This window comes from Protobothrops mucrosquamatus, unplaced genomic scaffold, assembly GCF_001527695.2.
Source record: "Protobothrops mucrosquamatus isolate PMUCROS unplaced genomic scaffold, P.Mucros_1.0 scaffold652, whole genome shotgun sequence".
In the NCBI taxonomy this organism is placed as follows: domain Eukaryota; kingdom Metazoa; phylum Chordata; class Lepidosauria; order Squamata; family Viperidae; genus Protobothrops; species Protobothrops mucrosquamatus.
The window spans coordinates 183,605-195,027 of NW_015386941.1; the positions used below are offsets into that span (position 1 = coordinate 183,605).

General features: G+C 33.5%; 1 protein-coding gene across 1 annotated transcript in view; it reads left to right on the forward strand.

Annotated features, from left to right (window-relative positions):
• The window catches only part of RB1CC1 (RB1 inducible coiled-coil 1), a 49,925-nt gene extending 38,790 nt beyond the window's left edge, over positions 1-11,135 (forward strand). The window contains exons 15-23 of the mRNA XM_015817881.1: positions 535-688; positions 1,348-1,456; positions 1,547-1,787; positions 3,001-3,052; positions 5,255-5,302; positions 7,151-7,209; positions 9,225-9,361; positions 9,811-9,881; positions 10,210-11,135. Coding sequence (XP_015673367.1) covers positions 535-688; positions 1,348-1,456; positions 1,547-1,787; positions 3,001-3,052; positions 5,255-5,302; positions 7,151-7,209; positions 9,225-9,361; positions 9,811-9,881; positions 10,210-10,287 — 949 coding nt within the window. The 3' untranslated portion in view covers positions 10,288-11,135. The remainder of the gene's footprint in view (positions 1-534; positions 689-1,347; positions 1,457-1,546; positions 1,788-3,000; positions 3,053-5,254; positions 5,303-7,150; positions 7,210-9,224; positions 9,362-9,810; positions 9,882-10,209) is intronic.
• The last annotated feature ends 288 nt before the right edge of the window (positions 11,136-11,423 follow it).

Below are 11,423 nucleotides of genomic sequence, written 5' to 3' on the forward strand. Positions count from 1 at the left end.
TACAAGACGGCATAAGGAACAAAGCTGTTACAGAATCTGCTATAAATTCTTCGAAACCTCCTCCCAGAGGGGAGCAACAGAAATAGACCGTGAAGTGGGTGTGTGGGGTCTCTAACAATGCTTCTAGCTCTAAGCACATAGCGCTTATAAGCAATGTCCTATAATCTCAGCTGTCCTTACCACTCTGGACCTTGTGTTTGAGGCACTGCTACCACCAAACCAAACAGTGATGCAGTTTGTTAAAATGTTCTCAAATATAGATATCCATTGGGAAAACCAGATTGCTGGAGGTCTGAATTCATTTTTTTAAAATTGGCTTGGATTTTGTAAATAGGTTATTATTGCAAGGCCGACACCTATTTTGTCCCCAAACATACTAAAACCTGATAATTACTGAAGCAACTAACATTAATCAAAGCCTTTCAGTTTTAGCTATATTTACGTATGCCAGATTAAGTAATACTGAGGTTTTGCCCTTTTTTTACTACTTCAGATTGTTTGATTATATTCTGATTTTTTTTTTCCTTTTTCAAGTTCATTTGAATCGTCTGCTTCAAGCTTGGTTGCAGAGCTTCAAGAAAAACTCCAGGAAGAGAAAGTGAAGTTTTTGGAACAGCTTGAAGAATATGAGAAAAGAAAAAATGAAGAAATGCAAAACATTCGAACATCACTCACTGCAGAGCAGCAGGTAGCTCTATGACTTCAGATTAGATTTTCTTGTTGGGAGAAAATATAAAATAATTGGAATCTGTTTTGGTTTTGGAAGTGTGGATAACAAATTCCTCAAATTTCAAAAGTTGATGATATCCTTATGTCTTTGAATGTAAAGTATGATTGCCTGGCTTTGGGGGCAAGGTCACTGCATTCCTTCTCTTTTAGAATCCATTTTAACTGAGTCTTCACTGAGTTCTCAAACCATATCTTTTACATTACTGAAGACTTGATATCCCAGGAATGGGGGACAGACTATGATTGTAAAAAAAAAAAATGTGTTCAGACAGAAAGAATAAAATGCAACTGAAACAACAGATTCTGACCTGAGTAAAGAAATCAATTATACCTACAAGTCAGCATTGTATCTCTCAAGTAGTCATATCTAGCAAATTTTCACTTAATTCTGTGGTCAGGAAGAAATGTTTTTACATCACAATTTCTGAACATCAGTGTTATTTAGAGTTAAATGCAATCTAGTAACAGGACAATGTAATATTAGATGTGTTCTAAGCCTGTGCATCTAAAAGTTTTTAATGTGTTTTAATACTATTAAGGATTACAAAGAGAAGAGTGTGCACATCTACATTTTGTGCATTGTGTTATCAAAATTAAATTTTAATGCTATCTTTTCAGACTACATTTAACACTGTTCTAATAAGAGAAAAGCTGAAAAAGGAAAATATAATCAATGATCTTAGCGACAAATTGAAATTGATGAAACAGCAGCAAGAAAAAGACAAGGGTAAGCATGCAATGTAATACATTAAAGTTGCATACCATAGCAAAATTTTATAGCAATATTAAATATAAATCATTAAAATGCCTTGCTCAGATCTGATTGAAAGTCTTTCTGAAGATCGCGCTCGTTTACTTGAAGAGAAGAAGAAACTTGAAGAAGAAGTTAATAAGCTGAAAAATAGCAATCTTGTTTTATCAACATGCTTGCCTCTTACTCTGGAACCTTCTGGAGCTTGTGCAGCTGATTTCACATCAGAAACTGAACATTTGAGTTCTGATACAGCAGAAGAAGGAAAAAATGATTCCACACTAGAAACTAGCATGATGACTGTAAAGTAAGTTGTTTTGCATTGAAATAAATATCTAAATATTACAGAATGAATGAAATACCTTTCCCCTACCCCACGCATGTCAAACTTGCGATGTCACGTGATGTGGCATGACGTATCGTGACTTTTTCCCCATTGCCGGCAATGGGGTGGGCACAGTTTTGGCATGATGCATCCGGCCTGCGGGCCAGCAGTTTGACATGCCTGCCCTACCCCGTTTAAACTGCTGGTTCTAAGGTTTTTTTCATGAGTATTGTTTATACATGTACATTATACATCTTTCTCATGCTAAATGTATATATAAGGTTTGATTGTTAGAACAAATTTCTTGATTATTATCTGTTTATTTTAAAAGATAATATATTTAAAATTAGAATGTGGATCACTTCCAAATCCTCAACTATTAGTGAATCAGATTTCATTTGACCCTCTGTTCAAGTGGAGAAAAAAACACCCTTTTTTGCCACAACAGTTTAATTTTTACATATATTTTATGAAGTGTCAGCCGTAAAATTTATGAGGAATGTTGTTTTATATTAACCATTTTGAACAACAGAAATTAGTTTTATTCATCACTAAAAGATGTTTCTAACCTCTTAATATCAAAATGTATGTCAAATGCATTTGGTAGTAAAAACAATTTCATTGTTTTAGCAAGCTTAAGCTTGCTGCTCTTCTTAAATAAAAAGTGTCCCTAGTGTTCATGTCACCCAAATACCCCAAAGTAGCATTTGCTGCTACTGGGCCTCTCAGAGCAGTGACTGATATCTAGGCAATATTCCATCCCATTACCAATAGCCAGTTCATTTGATGACACCTGTCCCATTTGGGGTTTGGTCTCTTTATCTGCCCAACTTCTAATTACCCCCAATAAGACTCTTATCTTCTCCAGAGCATTTGCTATAAAGAAGGCAGCTTCAATTGTTGCCATGTATGTATCTATATACATGAAGCTTGCATGAAATGGCAAAAGATGAACATATTATATACATTCCACTTTTAATCATTTTTGTTTGACACATCTGTAATACAAAGTAGGGTCATTTGGCCAATGCTAAACAGCTGTTTGTTAATCTTTCTTGATTCTTGTTATACTATTAAAAGTTCTTTTTCAACAATCATTATAAATATGTTGAAGAGCGAGACAAGTTTTTTTTTTTTAAAAAAAAAACTTCATATCTTGTTAATTTCTCCTATTTTCTTTTCTTTCTTTTTTTAGTGAAACTGTCCAGATGTCTGAAGAAAAACAGAGGATAATGATGTTAGAAAAAGTGAGTAGTTTTTTTGCCAGTCTCTGTTTTTAGCAGTATAACTGGTAATGCTCGGTAGAAGTAAGGTTTGGGAAGAAGCTTACATTCAGCTTTTTTCCTCCCCATCTATCCATTGCATATCCAGTACTGCTCATGTTATACTAACAATTAAAATAAAGTGTCCTTCGAATTGAGCTAACACTCTAACTTCATGAATATATCCATCTTACAAGACCCACATGCATTTACAGCAGCCTGATTTTGCCCTAATTTCCTTGCACAGTTGTGTTTGCTGTTATATTAATGATTTCTGAGCTTTATGGACATAAAGGCAGGCTAGAAATCAAAGCTGGTACTGAGGTGTGACTTGTAATTTCTCTGATTTAATTGTGTGATTGGACAAAAATATTTTAAAATGAATTATTTTATTTTAAATCAAAGGCTCTGATTTAAAAAAAACAAAACATCCTGAACTATACTTTTGTATAGTTTTGTTTTTTTTAAAAAAAATACCCCACAGGAAGATGTCTGTGTAATCACTAGGAACTCAGATTAATTTTAAGAAGTATTTGTTTTTTTGTTTTTTTTTTAAGGATTATTAAATTTATCCAGTGCTTCTGGTAGACACTAGAAATATATGGAAATATTTAAAGCCTATTTTCTGATATAGATAGTGTTATATGACTAAGGGATATTCCCATAATTCAGCAACAGAGCAGTCTTTTATGTGCAGAATCCCTTAAGGCAGGGGTGTCAAACTCAATTTCATTGAGGGCCGCATCAGCATTGCGGTTGTCCTCTGGGGGCCGGGTGGGTGTGGCCAGGGTGGGTGCGGCCTACTGAGTGGGCGTGGATTGAATGGGTGTGGCCTACTGGATGGAATGGGTGTGGCCTACATCATTCGCATCAAGGGGGCCTGTGGGGGCCTGGGCAGGAATGGGACAGATCTGAGGGTCTCTGGCAGAAGGGAGTGGGACCAGGACCACTTCCAGGTGATGATGCATTTCTTTATTCGTCACAAAAGGTGACACCTCCCCAGCATGCACCCAGAGGGCGGGGCCGACATGGCAGGGGCTGGTTCCTCGCTGTTTCCAGATGGCCTTGTGGAGCTAAGACTGAATGCGTTTCAGCATAGATGGCCACCACAAAATTGTACATTGGCTCCCGGCCGGCCTGGGCCAGGGCCAAGGCAGCGGGGGCCGTTCCCTCACTGTTTCCAGGATGGCTTCGCAGGCCACATGAAACCATTTCGCGGGCCGCATCCGGCCCCTGACCTTGTGTTTGACATGTCTGCCTTAAGGTTTAATAATTTCTGTTTAGCTTAATTATTTAGGTATAAAAACCTCTAATAAGTTTTCTTCTAAGAAAGGTTTGACTTTATATTCTATCACACATTGCCTAGACATGTTGCAGTAAAGAAGTGAAGAGTACATATTAGATTTACCTGCTTTGCTTTCCAAAAATCAGCATTTTTGGGGTGCTTGCTTACAAAAATGAATGTTTTCTATTACTCTCATTCCCCTTCTATATTTGGTAATATACATTTAAATGAAGTGGTTGGTATTTTGAGACAAACATTATGGGTTTAACAGAATTGAAATGCAGGTGTATAGCTCAGATTCTCTGAAGTTTTATTGAACATCTTAGTTGCTGTAATCATGAGAATGTTAGCGCGTACACACACACACACACACACACACACACACTTGGGTTCCTAAGTAAAAGAGCTAAGTATTTCAGCTTGAATTTTAATCCCATGTTTACTCAGGAACAAATTGCATTGTGCTAGATTATATTTGTTCTCAGAAAAGAGCATCTATCTTTTTTTCTTCCTTGTCAAAAATGATTAACTATAAGTTTTATTCTGTCCTTTACTAATGGAGCTTTCTAATGTTCAGTCTTTCTGTATATGCATATTTGGGTATTTTTCTAATGTATTCCTCTGTTTATGCTATTTTTTGACCTGTGAATCACATTAGAAATTTCTACGAAGTGTTGAAATTCCTGGTACATCTGTACATTGTGTTCTCTTATTTGGGAAGTACAAAATTTGTTCATATATATGAAATTCTCAGACAACCAATTTTCATTTTTTTCTATCTCGTGTTAAGAGGGTATGAATAGAATTGCACTTTAAAATACTGGAAATGCATTTATAAAGCTATATAATATTAGTATATAATTACATATTTGGGTAAAGTAATAACATACATCTTTTTATAGACACTGCAGTTGAAAGAGGAGGAAAATAAAAGGCTCAATCAAAGATTGGTAAGATTTGTAAATTTTATTAAAAACCTATTCAAAAGAATAGATAAAATCAGTCAATTTATTTTTTTTTAAATGTATTCTAAAGAATACATTGTTCTGAGGTAGGATATCCACTGTGTTTTAGTTTTAAAAGAAGATATGGATCAATAGGTTAGAGAGAATAGAAAAAGATATGTTCCTTCCTTCTTCTGCTTTTCACTTCATTCTCTTAAAATTAAAACGGACAGTTAGCAACACAATACTGGGAATTAGGAATAGACATTTCACCTCTTGAATCATGGTTCACAACTAATGATAGTGATTCGGAAGAGTCATCAGACAACACATTTCCATTTTGTGGTTTCACAACAAAATTTAAGTTGATCTCATAAATTTAACTAACTTGCTTCCCAATTTTTAAGATTGGGGACTTTTCTCATGAGAAATAACCATATTTATTTTAGAAGTTGTAAATCCCGGTAGAATATTTGGAAACGTCTAATGTCCAATTAAATAAAGTATGTTATTAATAAGAAACACACGACAAAGAAACTTTTCTCTTTTTATAAAAAATGGAATTATATTAGCTTGATTTTAAAAAAATATAAAAATATGCAGTGAATAATTTAAAGATAGTTTTTGCCACTTCTTTAGCCATTTATCACTACTGCAGATAGTCCTTGTTTAGTGGCTGCCTCATTTAACAACTGTTTACTGGTACTACTGTAATAGAAAAGACAGACACAGTGCATAACTTTGGGGTCCTCTTGGAGTCAAGGCTCCTGCTCAAAGAGCAGATAGCAGCTCAACTTCATGTTGTGCAACAATTACACCCTTTCCTGAATAGTTCCTAAGCAAAAACTACCTGTACTTCATTTGAACTACTAAAGCAACCAAAATAATATTCCTGGTACAATATTAAGAAACCAAATGAATTTGATGAGGATTTTGTGCCATCAAATCATTTTCAATTCCTAATAACCACTATGATTTTTTCTATAATGATCTACCTCTAACCTATCCTTTCAAATCTTCCAGCTCATCATCACTGTAACTGAGCCAATGGCAAATGTTTTTAATTAGGAAGATTTCTGAAATATATAATCTTTTCTCAGTTCAGGTTTTAGATATTAGTTTGAGGATTTAAATTCATTTCAGGATCCCATTGATGTCAGTCTGAATCAAATCTCCTCCAGAGTTTTTAGGAAACGATCTCTTTCATTTTTTTTGTAGGTCTGATTTCATGACAGACATATACTCTAGGTCAGGGGTAGGCAACCTTGGCACTTTTATGACTTGTGGACTTCAACTCCCAGAATTCCTGAGCCAGCCATGCTTACCCCTGCTCTAGGTTCTCTAAATGAGAAATTCTAAATGGGCCGATAAAAAGGTATTAATCACAGCTATATGTTTTAAATTAATGGTATATATTGTTATTGCTGCAACAATAGGTCAGCCCAGATTGGTTACTTTTCGTACCATCCCAATTAATAAATCAGGAAAAAAAATCTGCCCTGGCACTTCATGTTTTCTAGAATGTTGAGTATAAAAATAAATCTGGATAAATACAAAGTATAAGTTATAATGTAGGATGTATGATTGAAGAAAAGTATCTTGACATTCATAAAACCATAAGACTGCTTAAAAGTTAGTTATAATAGTAATGACTAACTTTTTTATCTTCATATGATGAAATTGTTTTACATTTATAATATGTTTTGTCCAAAAAGTGTATATAAAGCATAGAAAACCACTTTTTCTTGTTTTATGTCAGTCTTTGACAAGATCAATCAATATTAATCTATGCCTAGAACATGCTTTATCATATAAGCTATAATAGGAAAATAATAGTAATGTTACATTTTTCAGATGTCTCAAAGCATGTCTTCAGTTTCTCTAAGACATTCTGAAAAAATTGCTATCAGAGAGTAAGTATACATGTTGTTAATTGTGAAATGTTTTTTAAATTAAATTCTTTTAAAAAATAATATTACTGCGGTCATTAATACAGACTAAAATAAGTATGTCTAAAAACTGTTGAGTAGTTAATTATTTACATTTGTTTATTTGCAAAAACTTGAAAACAAGTTCCCTGCCAGTACTTTTTAAAGACTTAATAAAATTACCATGCAGTTTTTGTTGGGATAGATACCTACAAGTTAACTTGTACAAGAATTTGAAAACAAATACCCCCAAAAAAAGCATGCATGTACACATGCGCACACACAAGCACTCTCTCACACACACACATAGCTAATTATAATTCCTCTCCTCAAACTGCTGACATTTATATTGATTATTGGTTAAAAAAAATCTTAACTACTTTTATAAAACCTTAAAGCCATCCAGAACTCTATAGGACAGGGGTTCTCAACCTTGGCAACTTTAAGACTTGTGGACTTCAATTCCCAGAATTCCTCAGCCAGCAAAGCTGGCTGAGGAATTCTGGGAGTTGAAGTCCACAAGTCTTAAAGTTGCCAAGGTTGAGAACCCCTGCTATAGGAGTTCAGCAGTTTTGCTGCGCACTGTGAGTAAATTCAATTGAGATGTGCATCTAGCTCAGGCATCCCAGTCAATGACCTCTTGTAGAAATTTCCCTTCTATAAAATGAGACATGAGAGGAATGCAACAATTTAATTTTTGCAGTTTTTTCTTGATTCCAAAACCTTAAAACAACTCTCCAGTTGTTTATTCTTTCCCTATTAAATTATGGTCAGTTGCTATTATAATAATTGCTATTGATTATGCTACTAGGAAATACAAAATATTTCACCCTTTCCAAATGTCTTTCTCTTAGAGAATCCAGCATTCTTATTACTTCTGCTACATATTCTTGCCAATAAAATAACTAAGGATTATTTTTGAATCCTCACTCATTATTGATAGATATGTATCTCTCCAGCTGGAACAATGAAATTAGAATTAGAATAGAAGCCTATTATGAGTGTTTTGCCATTTTGCGTATTTCCCTGGATCTTGGATTTAGTAATTACTTTATTTTCTGAAAAGTTTAAGAAAATTAAGATATATCATTCAGGGGAATAAAACAGTTAGCATACCATGGCTGTTGGTTCTTAGCATGGCCCACAGAATGGTGTTTTCTTTATGTAAGAAACATGGAACTTCTTGCTTATCATTTGAATAGAATAGAATAGAGCTGGAAGGGACCTTGGACGTCTTCTAATCCAGCCCCCCGCTCAAGCAGGAGAACCTATACCATCTCAGACAAGTGACTGTCTAGCCTCTTCTTAAAAATCTCCAGTGATGGAATGCCCACGATTTCTGGAGGCAAGCTGTTCCACTGGTTAATTGTCCTCACTGTCAGGAAGTTTCTCCTTAATTCTAGGTTGCTTCTCTCTTTGTTCAGTTTCCAACCATTGTTTCTGGTGCTTTGGTGAATAATGTGACCCCCCTCTTCTTTGTGTCAGCCCCTCAAATACTGGAATACTGCTATCATGTCTCTCCTATTTCTTCTTTTCTTTAGACTAGCCAGACCCAAGTCATTTACTGTATATGACATTAACCCAATAATAAGATGAGCTAATCAATAAAAACTTTGTGCTTAAAGCACTAGGATTTCAAAATGATTAGTTTTCATTAGCCCATATTAGTATAAATCAGGGTTGTACATATGCAAACTTATTTTACTTTTATTTTCAGTGACTAGAAATATGTGCCACAGTTTCATCTTCAGTCACCCACCTACCACTCCAGAATGTACTTTCTGCATAAAAAAAATCCCTTTCTTAAAATTACGAGTTTACAAAGGAATGTTTTTCAATTGAAATCAGAATTTCCTGATTTACAGTATATTTCTATGGACCAGGACACAAAAATAAATACTTGGAATATAATTTGGTTACTTGGAATTTTTCTTTTGAATACGTATCTGCTCAATATTGTATTATGTATTGCCTGCTTAACTTTTTCTTTTTTTAACTAGTTTTCAGGTTGGTGATTTGGTTCTCATAATCTTGGATGAGCGTCATGACAACTATGTATTATTCACTGTTAGCCCAACTTTGTATTTTTTACACTCAGAATCTCTTGCGGCACTAGATCTCAAACCAGGTGAGTGTGGTAAGTGTCATCTCCTTGGAAAGTGTTTTTATGATGTATTTAAAAATAATATAATATATATAATCAATTATAAAAAGATTTTTGAACTATTGTGTACTTATGGATATGTGTACATACATATATTTTATAATTATGTATAAACACATGAACACAGCTAAGTAATACTAGAAACTTATAACTATGTTTAAGTAGAAACAATGTACAAATAAATATGTCATAATGTTTATATTGTAATATAATATTTTTGGAAATCCTTATGGTCTTCATACCATTTACAGATAGGAGGGAAGAAAAATTATGTGTCCTCTGTTATCATAATAGTATTACACATTTTTCCTATTAAATGGTTAAATATATAGACATGTAACTTTGAATTGTATTATCAAGATTAGTGGAGTGTCCACTTGCGTATATATAATGTTTTCAAGTCATGAACAATTTTCTTATAGCTTCTGGAACATCTCGAAGACCTTGGGTGTTAGGGAAAGTAATGGAAAAAGAATATTGTCAGGCAAAAAAGGTAAGGATTAAATTATTTGATTAGTCATAGTTCAGTTAAATTATATAATAGAATTTGAGCATTATTTTTCTGAGAGGAATAATACAGCTTTTTTCCTACTTGCATCATTGTTCAATAAATAAAAAAGACAAATTGGAAAGATATGAAATGCCATGTTCTATTAAATTACAAAATATCTAAAATACATATTTCAAGAAACAAAAATAGAAAATAAACATGTATATAGCGTATGTCCATCAATTACAGATTACAAAAATTATAGTTTATAGTTGATTGTAGATCTGATGTTACTCTTAGAATAATTTTCTTTCCTTCCTTCCTTCCTTAGGCACAAAACCGATTCAAAGTTCCTCTGGGTACAAAATTCTACAGAGTAAAAGCAGTACCATGGAATAAGAAAGTATAACACATGAGGGAAACTCAACTCAATACCATATTTTCTGGCTAGTCCCTCAGTGCTCATTCATCAATCCAAGTAGCAGGCCATTTTTTTATACAGAGATCATATGACAATGCTCCATAATATGATCGGGTTTTTTTTCCTTTTTAATGTGTTATATTTTAGAAACAAGAAATTCATCATAATGTCTGGCCTAACTGTTCCAATTTTTTATTCAGATAACTTTAGAAATGTGGACCAAAAGAGTTCATTTTCTGAAAGGGCAAATCTTACATATCATGGCTTGTTTACTAGCCATGTTAATTGCCTGTTTAAATATACATTAGCTCATATTAGATGTTAAATGTTAACTACCATTACCAGCATCTGTCCTTTTGTGAAACCATTATCAAACTACTTTCACTCTTTAACAGATTCTTTATAATATGTATAAAACCATCAGTTATTTATAATACAGGAGTGTTCATTGCATGCAGATAATTTTCTTCAGCATGAGTTTGCCTCAATAGATAAAAAGGTAACTCTTGCAACTTGCTTTATTGCATTAAAAAGCCGTTTAATATAAGAGAAAAGGGGAAAAAAGTATCTTGCTAAGGTAATATGGATTGAGGTTTTTGAAGGGTTGATCGCAGATCTTGAAAGGAAGTAGCTATGCTCTTGTATTTAAATAAAACACCTTCCCAGCCCTCAGAGAAGTCTTGTATTGATCTATTTAAAAAAAAAATCATATAAATGAAATTGTATTTCATGGCTAAGGTTCAGGGAGGAAAAAAAAACATTGTACATTAACTATACAAAGATCACTTAAATAACAAATTATTGTACTGTAAAAGATATGTAGAATTTTAAAACAATAAAGATTTGAACCTGTAAATGTTTCAGTGGCTTTTTAAATTCAATGTGGTAGGGCAGTTCTATCCATGATTCTTCTTGTAAATTTTAAAGTTGAATGTATAAGATACTTTGTATGAGTATTTAAAAAATGCCTGTAAAAAGTTTTCTAAAATTTTCCATGTATGGATGATCAAGCTCATTATTTAAATTACCACTTATGTTTGGTAACAGTAAAGCACCCAAGAAAAATGATTTAAGTAAATTACATGGGGAATAGCAAAACAGTGTTCTAACCATTTCTCTCCTAG